The 20,342-nt window shown below is 31.8% G+C and overlaps 1 protein-coding gene across 1 annotated transcript; it reads left to right on the top strand.

Moving 5' to 3' along the window:
• Nucleotides 1-1,238: 1,238 nt before the first annotated feature.
• On the top strand, nt 1,239-3,019 carry LOC149486616 (falcipain-2a-like). Its single transcript, XM_089698222.1, has 2 exons — nt 1,239-1,530; nt 2,812-3,019. The coding sequence occupies exons 1-2, from the start codon at nt 1,278-1,280 to the stop codon at nt 2,814-2,816; spliced, it is 258 nt and encodes an 85-aa protein (XP_089554348.1). The 5' UTR covers nt 1,239-1,277; the 3' UTR covers nt 2,817-3,019.
• The last annotated feature ends 17,323 nt before the right edge of the window (nt 3,020-20,342 follow it).

Genomic DNA, 20,342 nt, shown 5'->3' with positions numbered 1-20,342 from the left:
TAGTTCTGATTTTAATGTAAATTAAAATATGAAAATTTTTCATTATTAATTATAATGACCTTAACATCCGATATAAAATAATTGTTTTTAACAAAAACTTAACTGTCTTCTTGTCAGATCTAGGACATAAAAATGAATAATCAAAATTGGTTCACGCAGTCGACAGTTCTGAGGTAAAAAAGCCGAAAAAGTACAGTTGAATTGATGAACTGCTCCTTTTTTGACGTCGGGTAAAAACTGAACGATATTCTGAATATTATTATGAAAGATTGAAAGACCCTTGTAGCCAGTGATAATCGGGCGCGTGATCATCTGCAAAACAATCACATTATTGTTTGTAGATCAATGCTTAATTGTTTGATTATAAGATAATAATTTTATTATAGAGTTTAGATAATAATGGAATATAATATTATGTAGGAAATGCATAAAAGTATGTACCTACTGGAAAAAATATTTTGCAAAGGAATTTGACAATACCAACAAACATAGCAATAAAAAAACTGGAAATCGATACAATTTAACATTATTAACAAACTAGCGCGTAGGGTATTCTGACGTATTACCTTTATTCCTGAAAAGTTTCATCCAAATCCGTCCAGTAGTTTTTACGTGAAACAGAAACAAATATCTACACATCCATCCATAGTTATCTACAAAGCTGCGCGTTTATAATATTATTTAATGGTGACGTATGTAGATGGAAAAATACAGAAAATATAATACTGTAATAATTTATATTATATTGTATGTTATAAAAATCGTTCTATACCTAATCCTAATTTATACGACATACTACTACAGTTACTACAGTTTGTAATGTTCTAAATACCTTCAATGTCATATCTTATTATTTACCTAATGTGCAAGTCCTACAGTACATAAATTATCCTTGACCTTATCGTCGCATTGAAAAAGAAATAATATACCTACTATACATGTATAGCAAATATAATAAACAGAACTGGAACTCTTATTTTTTCCATTAGTTCTTTTTTAAATCCTTTTGTGTGTGCAATGTGCATCAAAAACTAAAATTGTTTAAAGTAGATACTAATTATCTTACTAATAGTTAATTACTGTGAAGTTCCAGGATCGTGTGGAAATTTTACTATAATAAAATAAAGGAAACTAAACCTTATCTTAATCGGAAACGTTATATTATTAGATAAACTAGTCATATTGCGTTCTGGCATCACTACGTGGCGTGGGCCGCGCGTCAGCTGCAGCGCGCAGGCGTCAGCTGTGTTGTCAGTCGTGCTTCAAATGCCATAGCGATGTCAAGTGAAAAACCGTGCTACAATGTGGCCGACGCGCCAGCGCTCTTTGAGAAATTTATAAAGGATAACAAAAGACTTTATGCGGACGATAACGATCGGAAAATACACTATGAAGCATTTGTTAAGAACCTTGAGAAGATAAACGCTATGAACGCACAGGGCTCGACTCAGGGATCGGCGGTTTATGATATAAATAAATTTGCCGACTATACGGAGGAGGAATGGAAAAACATGTTTGGATTCCGTAAAAGTATGGTCAACTATTTTATTTACATATTATTAATTCGTTTTTTATATGTTAATTTATGTTTATCCAGATGTTTATTTAATATAGTTATTCTACTGAATACTCAAACTAAAATATATTCTAATAGATAATTAATGTTTAATATCAATGGCCTTGCAACTCTAGTCATGTAATGATGCAACTCCGGTTGCGAGATTTTTTCTTGTATAGTAATTAGTAATTTATGGCGTAATAATTAGACTTGAAAACAAGTCATAAAATTATAAAACACTGCGCTTCGCGGTTTCAACCGCGCGGCTCCGCTCCTGTTGGTCGTACTCGTAGCGTAATGATATAATATTTATAGCCTAAAGCCACAGTATTACCATTATTTCCTACAGTAGTGCGACGAATGTACTTGTGCAGAGAAACGGAGGGGAACTGGCGGGGGTCGGGCGACGCGGGCCGCGTAAAGCAAACACGCTTAGTTTGCTTTACCTAGCGCGAAAGGATGACGCAGTCGTATTTTTTGTGTAATAATTTTATTATACATAGGTACTTACATATTCTATTATGGCGCGCACAAACTGTTCGGTTTACGGATGTAAATCTACATTGAAATCCCAGAAGGAAACAATATTTCAGAAAGATTGTATTAATTGTATCTGTTGAATTAAAATCAAAGCTATGTATATGTTGTCCTCATTATTTTCTAATCAGATTGTACATCCCAATGCGAATGCATTACTTAGTTAAATGTTATAATATACAATTAAGAACATCCAAAAATAAAGTGTCCACGTAAATAATATTTAGCAGTGCAATATCTGTAATTATATATTTATGAACAAATAATTACATCAGATTTAATAATCGCAATTATTTTGAATGTACATATGAATAAAGATTTCATCATAATATTAATAATCACAATTGTTTTATTTCCCATTTGTTGCAACCCTAGCGTATTTTCGTGTGGCAGCGTAAGTACCTACGCTGGCGGCGGCATCGCGCGACATCAAAGGCGATTCCTTACTGTAGGAAATAATATTGTAATACTGTGCTAAAGCCTTCTTCAATAAATGGGCTATCTAACACCGAAATAATTTTTCAAATCGGACCAGTAGTTCATGAGACTAATCTCGCGTTCAAACAAACAAACTATTCAGCTTTATAATATTAGTATAGATTAAAAAAAATATTTTTAAAATTAGAGTACCTATAGCCGAAGTGAGAACAAGCCCCTTTAAAATTTGTATTGTTTATTTCACAGGTTTATTTACATAACGTATTTTTCATTTTCAGGTTAATGCTTTGTGAGATGTTGTTTGATAATTATGGATTGAAAACTTCCTACTGTGCCCAGTAAAGCGGAGAAGGAGCTTAACAATTAGGAAAACCTTTGTACTTATTTTTGGGATGTATAAAATATTATAAGGAATAAACAATGATTGAACCATGAATGATAGGTATAATAAAGTTAAAAAAATACAAAAATATTTTTTTAATATCAGATGAGTTTCCATTTATTATCATCTAAACTATCCCATTATCTATGCATTATTATTCTACACTTTACTGAGAAACTATGTATATGAACTATGTATATACATATAACCTTTAAACAATACCAATTTTATGTTTACGTTGATACATTTCTTGTTATTGATATTTATTTCCAATTCTTATTGGAAATAATTGCTTGTTCGGTAAAATTTTGAAATAAATATATTTTAAGGACATGGCGTAACATTCTTAGGGAATAAAATGTAACTCGGTAGATGAAAAACAAAGGGCTTACTTATTTCAACAGCGGAAAACGATGTAAGAGTAAATTGAAACTCGGGTTGGGGACAGGAGTCGGCAAGTTTGATCACCAAACGAAACCATTTCGAGGATTTGTCGTCCCCTCGTAAAATACTCGTCAGAAACGGGATAACTTTCCAAAGGTTTATCTTATTTTCAAAATCCTCACGAACGATGACGTTGCTCTTATGAGGGGAATGAAGCGTTCAAAATAGTATGTGAAAATACGCGAGCATTCTATTAGTCCTAGATATAAGTCAATAATGGTTCCTATCTGCTTGTGATATGGCGATATTGCCAAGCGTGTCGATAATCTTCGCTGCGTTTCATATGTACAAAGAGCTTCGTGAAACTAGGTCAGTTATTTTGAATGAATTTGAAAACTTCATTTCTTTCTTTATACCTACTCTAGGAATGTTAAATCCAATAGATTTGTATTCTATGGACACTATTTCCGAGTTTATTATGATTCATTAGAAGCAAGCATTGTACTAATTCTGTGTGGTGCTGGCACTTGGAGATATAATAGTCAAACTACCGCATGAGTTGGAGGTAATCACGCGGCCGCTGTGACGGCATCCCTGGTTCAATTTACTGAAAATTATACACCATGCTATGACAGCCCTTTTCATATTGTTTATATTAAGAGAGTCGAGTGAATTTCAGTCTCATTAAGCTGCTCGTGGTGAGATTTTAGAGCAGCCATTCGCATTGCAGAGGTATATCTTGAATGGTTATATTAACACAGATATTTTGCTAGGTTCAATAGTTACTAATGCTAAAAGAAAAGTGCGTATTTATGATAAAAAGGCCAGCAAAGCATCTGTAACACTACCACTGTACCACACTACTGTTTACCATATATGACATATTATCAGGTGCGTCATCTGTCTCTTGCCTTGCTCTGCCAGTGCCATCAATAAAAACTAAAGGAAAATGGTGAAAATAACTTAAGGCTGCAGTCTAGCAAAATTGCGTTTTCAACAAGTTATTTGACAATTTTTTCCCGGCTAATGAAATGATAAACTGAATTTTTTTTTCTTGTTTATCAAATAGTGTTATATACGCAATGCGCGTGAATTTTTTCACATTTATAAAGTTACTTTATGTTACCTTAATCAGGCCTTAAAGATAAGTCTATTTCCCCCAAAGACATTTCGAGCTAAGTTTGTGCACTCACTACGTTGCAACCGATCACAATTTACAAAATCTGATCAGCGCATTATTATCCTTATATAGTCGTTATTAAAAACTGCTGAACACAATTGCCGAAAAACTTATGATTTTCTTAATTAGAACGTTATAAATTCATTAAATTTCCCATTTTTTGCCTTACAAAATCTATTGATAAATACTGCTAAAAGTTATTTTTTCCATAAATTTATTCGAGTTGGTTGAAGACCAATGAGTATTAATCCTTTAAAAAAAATTTTTTTTGAATTTTGATAATTCCTTAAATATTAAAAAAATATTTAAAATAATTAGGAAAAATCCTAGCGAATTTCTTTAGTCGCGCTCCTTGGGCCGGAGCGTTCTGACGTGTGCTCTACGCTCGATTTTCCTTCATACCGAAGTGAAAGTTGCTCTACTTCATTAAATTTAATATTTTTGTTAATTGATTATTTTTATCTTAGTTTTGTGCAAATATTCGTATTTTTAAACATTTGATTTCGATATGGAAAATAAACGAAAACAATACGCGTGTAACTACTAGAAAAAAAATTATCTTCGAACATAAAGTTAATGAAACCAAATAGATTGCAAAGGTGATTGGCAACAATTTCTTTATTTTACGGGGTGTCAGTAAAGGGATGTATATTTCTTTAAAACTAAAGTAAGCTCATAAATTTTCTTATAATATAATTTTTTTGAAGTTCCAAAAATGTTTATTTTTCGTTTGAGAAATAAGAAATATAATATAAACTTGTATTGAGAACTTGAACTTCCCAAGTTCATCCGGGGAAATCCCCATACGGGGAAAATGATTTGTTTACTCCAAAATTGATCCGAGGTGTTTTAATTTTTTCTTCTAGTCATTTTCAACGTAGCGGCATGTTGTTTGATTATTAATTTTGTAACTTAAATACAGGATGTTGGTTTTATATTCTGATCTTACAGACGCGCTGACAAATTTAGTCCGCCATTTCTAGTTTAGTCTACCAACTCTAAGTACCAATATTAAAACGAATGGATTATCATCACATCATCAAAATTCAGATGTAATGGAAGATCACAATAACATTGAAAATTCAGTGGGTGTTGAGAACTAAACAAACAGAAGTAACAGAGACGCGAAGAATAAAAAAAGAGGACGAAAACGATAATTCGTTGATGCTTTCCCTTTTCGACGTATTGTTAGGGTACATCACCAATCTGCAAAAAACAAAACTGATGATTCCCAATTGCTGATTAAAAATGAAAAACAAATAATCGACAACAGTGGTGAAAATTTGCTGATCACAATGAAACATCCTTCAGTGGTAGCAGATTTATTCATTTCAAATGTATCGGTGAACAGCGTAAAGGAGAGGAGGACAGGAAAACATTATGAATGTGGATGGTGGATTGTATACAGGTTGTAATCGATAAGTATGTGCAGGCGATTATGACGTTATTATTGCAGGTATCAAAAAACTTAAAACTGATATCGAAATTACTTTACCTAATGAGCAAAATGACAATAATAACTTTTTAAAAGTATAACGAGAAATATCTAAAAAATTTACTTTATACACTCCCATATCAAAAAGGAAAAATGGGACTAGTAGAAGTTAAATGTCTAATTCCGGCAAAAGACATGAATGCGGAAGATGCGGTTAAAAAAATTAAATATTTGAAATACAATGCAAAAAATAACACTTTTGTCATAGATAAGAATCATGACTATTTTTTCTAAATTCAGGGACAACTAAACGTTGCAGAAGCAGAAGTCTGCTTATTTGCTGTTTGGACTGGAGTGAATCATTCGTTAAAAATAGAATATATAAAAAAGTATGTAACGTTTAGGCAAAATAAAATGATGGACCATTATCAAGATTTTACATAAATTGCCTACTGTCAGAATTGATTGATTCGAGACTTCAGCATTCGATGCCCATCAAGGACCCATCCTATATCATTCAAGCGATTGAAAAAAAAGAGATAAATCCAGTGCAACCGATAAAGCATCAGAATGCTAGCAAAAGATTTATTAGGTTTATCAATATAAATCTATATATTACACATAATATAATAAATCTGTAGAAGACGCGAAGACTGACATCCGCGCGGACGGAGTCGCGGGCGGAAGCTAGTCAGAAATAAATATCTTTTATTTTCATTTAACACAAACATTACATTTTTTTTATTATATACAAAATTTGTTTATCCGTTTTATTAGTTAAACTGAACAACTTTCACTAAGAAACTTAGGTCGAAAAAAATGTATAGAGTTCTGCATTTTGTATGGAAAGCTTATTTTTTTTATATTTCGTCCAAATTTCTTTGTAAAAGTTGATCAGTTATATAAACATGAAGTTGAAGATATCAATAGAAAGTATTCGCAAATTTTGTGTACTGATAAAAAAAAAATCACCGGTGTAATTTTCACGAAAATTGTTTCAAATTGTCATTTTTGGTACTTATTACGAATATTAAATTATGCATACGAATGATTTAATTTTTAAAAATTAAGTGGAGCAACTTTCCCTTAGTACATTTGTATTATTTACATATAGGATGACAGGATGCATTTGTTTGCACTACTAGACCAAGCCCTTAAAACTGACTTTTAGTTATGTTATTAGAATTCATGGATATCATAATTATGTCTAATTAGACTTATAGTTACATACAATTCATTTTCCTCAGGTATAAATTTTATATCCTTACTATAAAGTAGGAGCAAAACAGTTTGATATTAGAATTTGATCATAAAAACCTTATAAAAACTTAAATTTTATAGTAAAAACTCTAAATCTAATTTATGACATTTTAATGAAAGGTAACGTTTCTACATCTTATATATAAAAATGGATCGCAAAATGTGTTGGTAAGCGCATAACTCGAGAACGGCTGAACCGATTTCGATAATTCTTTTTTTATTATATTTCTTGAAGTACGAGGATGGTTTTTATGTAGAGAAATATGTACCACGGGCGAAGCCGGGGCGGACCGCTAGTCTTGAAATAAAATAAAATAGACTCCTTGTAATATATTTAATATTATAATATTATGTTATATAACCTGCAGTACCTTATTGAAATAGGAACCTTAACACGTTGGCGAATATCTTCTTACGATAAAAGCGTAGTTTCGATTTCCTTTGTTCCATGAACACCAATATTACATAGTATAGAATATATACATTGTTACATATTATGTAGTTATATAATTCACATTATTATATTATGTACCTACGTATAATGAACATCTACGTAACAAGTTAGAAGATATTACATTAAACTATCTACTGAGTTATATAAGTATGTGCCTTCGTACTCACATTAATAAGATCGTAACTAACGTTGATAATATGTATTCCATAGACTCGAGATGAGTTATCAATACCTATATGTATGAGAACATAGATAGCTTCGGGCTAAGTCGACTTGTTCGAAAGTCAGACTTGGGTAGAACTGTCTCAGACTGACATAGCGAGGCAATAATAAAGACGTCGCCAATAAGAGCCATTTAATTAACTTCAAAATGAGTCTGTGGTGGAACTCGGCGGAGTTTTCGCTGAAGTAATAATAATGAGTCCGACGATTGACGTGTCGAATTCCGGCTAATTTGATGGAAGATTTTCGGTTCATAATGGTGTTTTTATATTGATTATTTTACAATTTTAATAGCAGGTATAATGCCATTGCTGATAATTACTGGGACTATGGACGGATGTATACATATTTGCTCATATCTTCACAAACAGAAATTTTAAGCAAAAAAAAAAAAATTAATAGCCGGTACATCACATGAATAGTAAATTATTTTCACATAGAAATGCTTACTGTATTGCTGTTAAGTAAACGACATTTCAACTCGGATATACAGATCCCAGTGTAATTGCAAGTATACAATGTTATGATAGCGTGGCAAGGGTGATTCACATACGTATACATCTTCCGGGTACGAGATGAAATATAAACATGTCAGTTACAGTTTATATTGTGTGTAATTTATTTTATTAGTTTATTATGTTTAGATAATGGTTTCACTGCAATCTTAATTGCTTATGTTGCTTATTTCTTATTATGGTTTTCTGCATTCTACGTAATTAATTGATAGATATATTGACCCGCAGTATAGTATATATATTTTAACCAAGAACTATTTAATAATCTTATTTTAATGTTTTATACAGTTTTAATCCTGAAATAGATAAAAAACTGCTCTTCTTTAATTCGGTGGTAGTTATGCAAAATTTAATTGCGAATTTATGAAAAGTGACTATAAATTTATGGAGTTCGGGCCTTATTGTCTAAAAATCGGCGATAAAGTTTGCGAAAGACGTAATTCTTATGCGATTACAGCGCCACTAAATCTTCGGAACTCGTTAATCGAAGTTGTCCAAGTACTCCGCGGCGTCTGACGCCAACTGCCTTTGGCAGACCCGCTCCCAGCGTCGCCAACTTAAATGATAAAATTCAGATTTCTCAAAGGATAAAATCAGATTACACTACTCTAAACTAAATTAAAAAATGTTCTGTCATGCGTCCCCTAGTCGTATATATGCAAATTTCGGCGATCGCGTCGGATTTTTTAATTCCGTTTTAAATTAGATTTACTTATTACATTGATTAAAGTTAAAATAATATAGCATTTCTACAATGCAATAGCGTACTGTAGTTTGTTTTGAACTGACAATTATTCCCGAAAATAACTAGCAAACTAGAATTATTCAAAATGCTGGGAATTGTAGATGTAGAGCCACTAGACTGAAAAAGCTTTTTATGGACAAACAAAAAGACACATTGTATTCGGTTGCATTTAATTTTAGTAGATATCCTTAGATAGTTAGTTATAACACCACAAAACGATAAAAATGTATAGGTATGTAAGCAGTTAAAAATTCTTCCTCATTTTTTTCCTTCGTAGGCTGTCTTAACTACTTCCTTTCACAAAATATTAAAAAACATCATCGCCACCAAAGCAGATTGTGACGAGTTTTATTTTTTGTATGTAATAGATGAAAATAAGGAAAGTAGAGCTGAACATAAAATGTGTAAAAAAATTGTTTCCTTAGTTGCAGTCATCCACCCAACATTACACACACACATTATTATTTTTAATTATTGTACTAAAGTTACAGTTTTGTATACTAATATTATTTAAATCGATTTACTGTAGACATAGAGGTTGGAGGCGTGTTAAAATACTTTCACTATCTACAATATCAAATAATTTACAATAATACATATTTATTGAAGCTGCATGTGTCTAAGATTTTCTCTTTTGATTCCCGTTATTATTAACAAGATTTGAATGCCAATTTAAAAATTGGTCATATGGTGCTGATGAAGGTTTTGCATTCCTTACACATATCAAATCTTCAGCCATAAAGTAATTTTTTAATTTTCCTTCGCAGAGGCGCATTTCGGGCCTTTTGCCAAATATCCGTCTACAATCTTGAGGTATTGAACACGGACGAACATTAAATCGCTTTTATTGAAATGCGTTTGACATAATTTATACTTTGTACCAGTTTCGAAGTTTTGAAGACGTTAAACTTTGACTTTGTGATGTCGTAAAAGTTAAGTTACTTTTTACGATATGCGAAATCTTTTGTTATTTCGCCTTTTCATACCTACTGTTGTTCGCAGTGTTGTTAGTTTATTCAGGGGGTTATTAAATACTTGTTAGTTATAAATTGAATAATAATTATTAAAGGATCTATATTATACCTAATTAAAGATACTAGATATGATATGACCTAATGTGAAAAAAATAATTTATGGTAAAGAAATCGAAATATTTATTTGTACCTAATGTCCCTATGCATTTTCATAAAGCTGCTTATGAAACATAAATAACTTTTCTTAAAATCAAATAAAAGTCTATAGGTATATAGAGGTATGTATTTTAATATTTTTGTAGCCAGCAACCTTAATAAATATTTCGTATTTAATACGTGAATAATATATTTTTATTTGTAATGTAGCGATATTGAAAATTTTTTGTAGAAAATAATCGCGACTAACGATATTACCATAAACATGCTCATGAAGAAGTCTCATCGTAGAACATCGGGCGCTTAAAAATGCCGACGACACGCGGCTTCGCAATCAAATCTGCATAAATTTGCAGTTTTCTTGTTGTTATACGGGATTTATGAGATGGAAATTTGTTTATTTATTACCTATTTGGTTACTACCGTTTTTAAATAGGTGTTAAAGATTATGGTTCATTGAATTTTTTTATATTTACGGAATTATAGTCGTATATAGAAAACAGGTAACTTTTCCTGGGCATTTAATATTCAAATCGCGAAAACATTAATAAACAAAGTTCCGTATGTGTGACAAATGTGAGCAGAAATTCGTGAGTACATTTTAAATTCCAAGAATAATTTATCAAGCGTGACATTAGAGAACAAAGTTCTTCCTATTTCTGTATAGCACATTCATGTGTTTATAGCACAATAGATAATTTCCTCACACCATATCCGCTCTCGCAGCCAACTGGCCAAGTTGAATTTTGTTTATTTTATTGGTCGGTTTTAAAAGACAAGAGGAACGTTTATACGCTTTGTTATTTTATTTTTGCGAAACAAGGCTAGAGTTCAGATGGTTTAGATTACGTAATACAATTGGTGCAGTTTTTGTGGAGCCATTGTAGACTTGCTAGTTTTACTCTAAAACTAGCTTTCCGCCCGCGGCTTCGCCCGCATTTTCAAAGATAAACCCGCATAGTTCCCGTTCCCGTGGGATTTCCGGGATAAAACCTATCCTATGTGTTAATCCAAGTTACCCTCTATATGTGTGCTAAAATTCATTGTAATCGGTTCAGTAGTTTTTGCGTGAAAGAGTAACAAACATCCATACAAACTTTCACATTTATAATATTAATAGGATTGGTTAAGATGAAATATAATATTGTTTCTAATGAGCATTTAAGCTTTATGTGTGTGCTATGTATGATATTTCCCGTGCCCATAGTTTTAAACAAAAAAAATGCAATTATAGTACCTAGTATTCGAATATCGAACACTCGAATAAAAGCGATTCCATGATATAAGTTAATTCCTTGTGGAATAGGCAACGGAAAGCTAACCGCAAGGAAATTACGTTCACATAGCGACATATATTCTTAGAATCATGCTCTTAGATATGGGAATGGCCATCAATTATTTATGCGGCCATGAGTGCTGATTATGTGGCAACATCGTATGATCACAGCACATTATCTGGGCTTTTGTACGTAATAAAAGAAAGATATGAAACAGATATGTGGCGCGGAATTGTTATGTGACGATATGAATGTGCTTGTTTTATTGTTACGTTTTCTTTGTTTTTTGAAATGTAGCTATATGTTTAAAGTGTTTTGTTTATCCCGTAAACAAATGTTTGCGATATGCTTTCGTGGAATTATTTAAGCCTCAAATGTTTTTGTAATTTTGTTGTCATTCTGTCGTTTAAAGTTTACATGTACCAATGATATTTGTGAAATGTTTTTATTAATTTTATCTCGCGCAGTATGCGTAGTGCTGTATTTTTTCAATATAAATATTGTAATAAGTAGGATCAACATTTACTTTTTATAATTGGTGCTGAATCGAACATAAAAATATTTCAAGATAGCTTGCACCTTTAATCGACACGGGCTTGTTCGTATGCGAAAGCTCGTTATATAAAAATTTCTGTAGACAACATATTTTGTAAAAAGAAAATATACTTTACAATTTGTTCGAAAACGTTAACGATCAGCAAAAAATAAAGAAACTCCTGCTCAAAAAATAAGTAGTACATTTGGTCGTTCTTACAGGCGCATTATATACTCTCTATTAAGCTACTTTTGTTAATATACAGAATATCTTAGACTCGAGTTTATGAAAATAAATGGCATCCATTACCAGAACGCTAGCCGTACCGTAATAGAAAAAAATAGCACAAAAGAATCCTCGTTAGGTATACAAAGCATTTTTGTTTTATTTAAAGATTGTGTAAGGCGCTCATTATAATATACTATGCTTTGGAAAACATGACGTGGAATTAATATTGAATTTTAAGAAAGGAGAGGAAAAGACGTGCTTTCTTACAGCGAACTCATTGTTATTATCGAAAAATATTTAATAAAATGAAGGGATTGAAAAATGCTTGGGAATTTGGTTATTAATATAGTTTGTATGGCAGACTATGAATGAATGAATGAATGAATTCTTTATTGCACACACCAGTTGAAAGAAATAACATAAAATACGATACAAACAAATTGCACAATGGGTGACCTTATGGCAACAGAGCCATCTCTTCCAGGTGACCCAACCAAGGAAAACAATGATAAATTACAAATACAAGTAGGCGGTGTATACTAAAAAAGAAACAATGATAAAATAAGTTTAAATAAATTAATAATATAAATTACTAGAAAAGAAAAGTATAAATAATATACAATATGTAATAAATAAAGAAATTCATATATTACAATATATATATACGTATTCATAATATAAACTCTCACTTATTTATAACAGATCGCTAAAAACTGGATGCTTTCCATCATATTGGAAAACAGCCAAAGTGATCCCAATACACAATGCAGGCCCTCAGGATTCAATTCAAAACTATAGACCAATTTCTATTTTGTCCACATTTGCTAAAGTTTTGGAAGCTTTAATTTGTCCCTCCCTTCAAAACCATTTCAAATTGTTCTTGCATGAAGCTCAACATGGATTTGTACCTTCAAGATCAACAACAACCAATCTTGTAGATTTTTGTGAAAGTTTAACTGAATCACTAGATTCACAGAAACAGGTTGACGTTGTATATACTGACTTCAGTAAGGCTTTTGATCGGGTCAGTCATAGTGTCTTGATTGCCAAACTATCAGCTTATGGTATATCCAACATATTTTTGAAATGGTTAAAATCATATTTATCTAGTCGCTATTTCTTTGTGGTGGTCAATGGTTTCAATTCCTCTTCTCAAAATATTACGTCTGGTGTACCACAGGGATCCCATTTAGGCCCTCTCCTTTTCAACTTTTTTATTAACGATATCGTCACGTCCATAAAATCATCAAAATCATATCTTTATGCCGATGACCTGAAATTATCTAAAGAAATTAATTCAATACAAGACTGTATCGGACTTCAGTCAGATCTCGAGAGCATTGTTTCATGGTGCGAAAATAATGGCATGGAACTAAATTCAGATAAGTGCCATTTTATTACTTTTTCACGTAAAAGTACTAACGTTACGTACACATATAGCATCAATGGCACTTCCATTCAAAGGTTAAACCAAGTTAAAGATCTGGGAATTGTTTTTGATGCTAAGTTAACTTTCGTGCCCCATATAGAGTACGTTACCTCCCGGGCATCTAAAATGCTAGGATTTTTAATTAGAAATATAAAAGTATTTCGGAATAATAAACTTAAAATCTCACTATACAACTCATTAGTACGAAGCATTTTGGAATACGGAACGGTGGTCTGGAGACCTCACTATGCGACACACATGTTAAGAATAGAGCGAATACAAAAAAGATTTATTTGGCACTTGATTTATTCAAACGGATTATCAAGAAATAATTTGTCTTCCTATACTAAGAGACTTGCATTTTTTAAAATGACCTCTTTGGAAGAACGGCAAATTATAATCGATCTCATTTTTAGTTTGAAAATTTTGAATTATAAAATCGACTGCCCTCAACTTTTGAAAAAATTTAACTTTCGTGTCCCTAGTAGGTATCCCCGAAAGCAAATTGCTCCTCTTGTTCCACCAGTCCGTAGATGTAAGTTCGGAGTCAACTCTCCTATTCCAAGGCTGTGCAATATTGTAAATAAATATAGTGATATTATTGATATGAACAATACATCACTCCAGTCTGTTCGTGAATTGTTTCTATGTAAGTTAAAAGAATAATCATGTAGTTCTAATTATTGCAATTTTACTTACTTTAATTATATAATCTTAGCTTTATGTTAAAATTAAAATAGCGATACATTGTTTTATTGTTTAATGTTAGCAGTAAGATTTAACTGATTGTTATTAGTATACAGGTAGTATATAGGTAAAATTAATGGTTGGTTTGTGAAACTTATATTTTGCATGTTGTAAATACCTGTAATTGTTTGTTACATTTACTAAAAAATTAAGACTAAGTTAATAGTTAATGCTTCAATGTAATTAAACGTTGGTATTTCTTATGAATAAATAAATAAATAAATAATATAAATAGATATAATATATACATATTATATAATACATATACAAAATACATATAGGTAACGGAAACATTATTAAAGTCATCATTTGGCCACTAAGGAGATGTAGTGGTCAAAAAGCATGTTTTTGAAAGCATCGATGGATCTCGCTTGGCGTATGGCTATTGGTAAGTCATTCCATAGTCGAATAGCCTTCACTGTAAATGAGGAATTGTAGAATTTAATTTACTGTATAGATTTCTATTTTCTATTCTATTTTCGTCCACGTCAACAATTTATGATCTATTTCAATGAGAAAATCACAAATCTTAGGATTCTTCGCTGTACCAACGTAATATTTAAAAAGTCAAAATAATAGATTAATTTCAAAAAGCATTGACGACGCAAGGTGGCTTATGTCTTCGTTTATAAAATATTTCATGTTGAATTTTCAGCTTTTAGTAATTAATTGTCATATAGGTATTTCTATACGTACAGATTTAATTATGATGAGTGATACATAAAATTAATTCACATAGCCTGAGTAAAAACAAAACCTTATCTATACTAATATTATAAAGAGGAAAAGTTTGTAAGTATGTATGTATGTATGTATGTATGTATGGTTTTCACGCAAAAACTACTGGACCGATTTCAAAAATTCTTTCACCATTAGAAAGCTGCATCTTTACTGAGCAACATAGGCTATATTGCATTTTCAAAAAAATTAGAGATCCTTACCAAAAATGCAATAATGTAACCCAAGGTGTAAAAAAAACCTCAATAAAACTTCTGTCATCGCGTGCGCTGCAGAATCTATTGAAGATAGAACAAAAAAATGTTCTACGGTATTATAGAATGGATCAATATCTACAAGAAAGTCCGCGATACCATATGTCCATCTTCAGTAGTTATGTTACTACAACAACTTTTTTACGTTTTCAAAGTAAATAGAAGCGCCGACAGTAATCAAACCATGTTATCCATACACATATATTAATCCTTATCCCATTAAATGATGTTTTATTATAGACTGTTTCAATACCAGCAAAATACTTTTTAAATGAAAAAAATTGGATATTCCATTCAAAAGATATAACGAATTTTTAAAAGTGTCAATCTACAGAAAATAGTAGGTATACTGTTCGAGCAGGCCGTAGTGCGGGGGTCACGGAGGAATTCTACCAATATGCGTCTTGACGGAACACAGTGGGGTTTTGGTCGGTAGGAATCCGACATAACCCCCTCCCCCGGAGGCCGTGGGTATCTATGAAAGATTTCCCCACTAAAACAAAAAAAAAGGCCGTAGTGCGGGACGGGGTAAAGGTGATTTTCATGTGATTAAAAATTAAACCTATAGTCCGACCTATAGTAGACTTTTCACTGTAACGATATCGCTATCTATGCGGGTGAAACCGCAGGGCATTGCTAGTACATATATAATTTTGATTAAAAAAACATCTCTATAGGTACCTACTGATTTAAATACATCAATTCCATTCGCATAGCCTGTATACAACAAAAATGTATGTAAGTAACATTATTTCATCGTATTCTTAACTTTCATGTGTTGATCGTCACTAATTTGAGCAGTGCAGTAGAATTATGTGAATTCGAACACGAAGCCGGCCACACTCGTGTGGTGCACATAAATTGGATGGATTCTTGTTAGCCAGTAATTTACGAACTAACTTGTATGCTACAAAACAATCGAGACCTATTCTGTTAACTAGATTTATAGCACGGTGTCGTGTTGTGATTGTTTATAGTCAAACGATAACCGCTATAAGTTTAGACTTAACTTTAAAAACTTTTTCCATGTCGGGCCGCACGCATTATGGGCAAATCACCCATGTAAATGTACAAATACACAGCACATTTAATTTTTTTTAAACAAAACAGCGCCTAAATTTGTTAATATAATTTTTTTCGAAAAGAAAACTCAGAGAAAAATGTACTATTCAGGTAAATACCAACATTAAAGAAAATGGTTTACTGTTTACAATAACTTTTTGTTTTGTTTTTATAATGATGCTGATAAAGGTCATCATTATAGCTTGTTTCCATGGATTTTCACCGGCCATTAGCGCTGAAAGTTTTGGGTAAACGGACGCAAATACAATAGCAGGTATCTAACGGGAAGATAAATATAAATTAACTCCGCAATAAAAGCGATCTTCCCAATACAAACATAATTTCGTCTACGTGATATTGCAATATCTCCATAATTGTGTTTATTTCTTTTCCCTCATAAATCTCATTAGCTATCCAATGTGAAACGATTTAACATTTTTCGCCCTATTATATTATATGGGATTACGTTAAGAATGTATCTATCATCGTTAACTCACAATCTTCTTAACGAAATAGGATTATGTCGGATTTGGAATTAACACAAAATAGAGGAAAAGCTTGTAATATTAGCGTATCTGCCATTTTAGAGACAATAGGCTGTTCTGGAATATGTGTTATAGTTCTTTTCTGTAAGGAATTTCAGATTTCAGCAGTGCACAAACATTTATATCGTGTATGGCCCGCTGTGTCGCGGCTGAACGGTCGACAATTGTTCTATTATATTCCGCAGAACTCAACAAAGGAAATTCCATTGCACTCGGGGTCAGCTAAATTTTGTCTTGCTTCTCTACTTTTGCTATTATTCGGAATCAATTGGCAATGTTAAAGCATATATCTTGTAAAAAGTCCAAATTAAAATAGAATTTTAGGTTATACGATAAATGTTCGATATGCAGTAGGTACCTAATATTTCAAATCTATATGTTTACATTACAACAATTCATTTAGTAACAAGTAACAACAAATCGATGGGTAGAGATAAAATGTTATTATTGTATTTTCCATTACAAAACTAAAATTTTATAACTGAAGTGTATCGCGATAAAAAATAACAACAATAAACCATAGTCTTAAAATCTAAATCCAAACAGCAATACACCGCGGTTTTGAATATTTTTCTTATATAATAAATATCCGCATCGCGGATGGAGCATTCGTTAATTTTGCAGCAACAAATGCTTTATATTAACAAATGGTACAAACGTACGAACGGAAAATAATGAGCGGTTTTTGTATGGGCACATTATTAGTGAACAGCGTTTGTAGTCGTTTTTTGGCATATAAAAGTAATTTGGGCACAACAAAGGAAACCCTATTTCAACCGGCGTTTTAGGCTAAAAACCCTTTCTTCAGAAAAATGTACCTTAGTTATTGTTCCGTATAACGAATTTATATTTTCTTTTTTATAAAGCCGCGCTGCTTTCTTAGTGAAATTAAAAAATAACAACCGTGTTCGATATTTTGTTGATAAAGCCCAATGAGTTAATTAATGGCGGTGCGCTCTTCAAAATAATATTAAACAAAGTTGATGTATGAGTGGTTGTGTGTAATTAAACAGAAATATTATAGATAATTTCTCTTTTACTTTTCTATCTATCTATATTTAAGTGAAAAAATTTATTTAAAGTTAACCAATTGATTTTGGCTTTAACACATACAATACAGGAAATACAGACATTAACAAGTAGTTTTTTTTGTATTCGAACATAAAGCATATTTAAAATTAGAGCATATTTAAGATTAAGTAAAAAATAAAGTATAATTTAATATATTTATTTATTATTATAGGCCCGCAATGTGAAGGACGTGAGGAGGAGGAGATGGACCTTTATTCTCATTGACGCGTCAAGCTGAAATTTATATAAAATTCTAAGGTCTATCGTCTGTTGTGAAAAATCCATCATCTGAGCCAACTATTATTCATCAAAATCAAATACATAAAAAAATTCAATACATCAAAATTTTCGATGGTCTTAAAGGGATCAAAACCTACGTACAATTCGGGTACGGGTACGTACGTACGTACTTATCATATAATGCTATGATGTACGGTACGTTTTATTACATCATAGCATATGATAAGGTTTGTACGGATACTTCAGTGCGCAAGTCCGACTCGCACTTTGCTGCTTTTATTTTCTGTCCATCGTCAAATATGGAAATTAGGTTTTTCTTTCCATGATGTCGTGCTTTTTCATAACATGTACTTTAATAGATCAAGATACTGTAAATGGTAAAATCTTTTGCATTCATCAAGTTTGATAATAAAATATGAAACAGTTTGCATAACTTTATTTTAATTGGAATGACGATATTACTCACATCTAGAAATACAAAGGCGGTGAATAAATCATAATAAAATGGACAAATAAAACTTCATATCCATAGCGCGCTGCACGAGTGGGTAAAAAGCCCTTTATTTATAGTGAACTCCGCATAATCAGCAATTCAATTGACTATCATCAGGCGTAATGGAAATTCGACCCAGGGAAAAGTTTTCCACGTTATTTAAAATTCGTTTAACTTACGCTTGCACGGTTTTTGCACCCTAACTGAACTAACGCAGGCGATTTTAATGAAATTCACCCGTCGACGACTTTTATCAAGCTGGAGAACATTAAAATGCCTGGAATCTGGGCTAAAGTTCATTTTCTCGACAGATGTAATATAGATTGTAATGTATGAGTAGTATCATTGCGAGATTAGAGTATTATGTATATAATATTTTATGAATCAATTTTAAATACTGAGATGATGGTTGAAGACCATTTCATATTAAAAAAAACTGGCTAGTCAAACATTTGATTACATAAGAAATTTTTTATTTATTTATTACAACTACCAGTCGTAGCCGGTATCATTTTGCTTGACCCTTTCTAGTTCATACCTTTATTCCTGTCACCAAATTTTACCTCATAAAGCTGCCAACTGCCAAGGCATTGGTAGAGCTTTCTTGGACGGACGACGGTGATGATCGTTTGCCATCAAGCAACCCAACAAATCGTTTGCCCACTCTAACATTAAAAAACTAATTACTAAAATAAATTAAGGCACGAACAAAAATATATAACCTCCACGATCAATCAGACAGCCCGAGGGAAGAGATCAATATTGGCTGTACGAGGACACTAAGGAATACACGGAAATTGAAAAGTTGACCTTTTAGTTGTCTATGTCTTTTCTGTATTTGCGATATGATTTATAATTAATTTTGAAATTGAACTGTATTTTGAAGTTTTATTTGTTATTTATTTTGCCTTATGTATACCTACATCGGTAGAATCAGTGCTTACTATCATAGAAAAAACTAAAGAAGTGATATTATTTTTTTTACTTTAAGCCACCGAGAAATAAAATTTAAACCCATATTTTCAACGTGTTACCGCAGGGTTTAATGTTAATACACGTAAAACGTAGATATAAATGACATTTTTTTAATTATTGCAAGACATAATAATGTTTCCATTTCAATCTTTAAATACCTAACAATAGGTGATGTATAACCGTAGGAAATGAAATACTTTATGTCAATAGTTATTCAAACTGCTGTTGTAAAACATTGCGTGGAAAAGTTAACAGGATATGATAAATTAAAAAGTTCTTTTATATATTGAACGAAAAAATCTATGCTGTAAAAAGTTGGGCCGTTCCGTCATACGAAGCTATTGCATTTTTATATGAATGAAAACCCAGTCCCTGGGTAGGTTTTCTCTTTCGAAGGATTTCATATTGTGGCCTGAGTGAATTTTTAGGACCACAGTAGTTAAAAATCACTGGCATTTTAAAATAAACGTCTAGAAATACTGCGATGATATTGCATCAATATTGCGAA

Source organism: Colias philodice, chromosome 8 (assembly GCF_061535455.1).
Source record: "Colias philodice isolate Cphi_HAF_F1 chromosome 8, ilColPhil1 Martin Lab GWU primary, whole genome shotgun sequence".
Lineage (NCBI taxonomy): Eukaryota > Metazoa > Arthropoda > Insecta > Lepidoptera > Pieridae > Colias > Colias philodice.
This window is presented reverse-complemented; position numbering and strand designations above follow the sequence as displayed.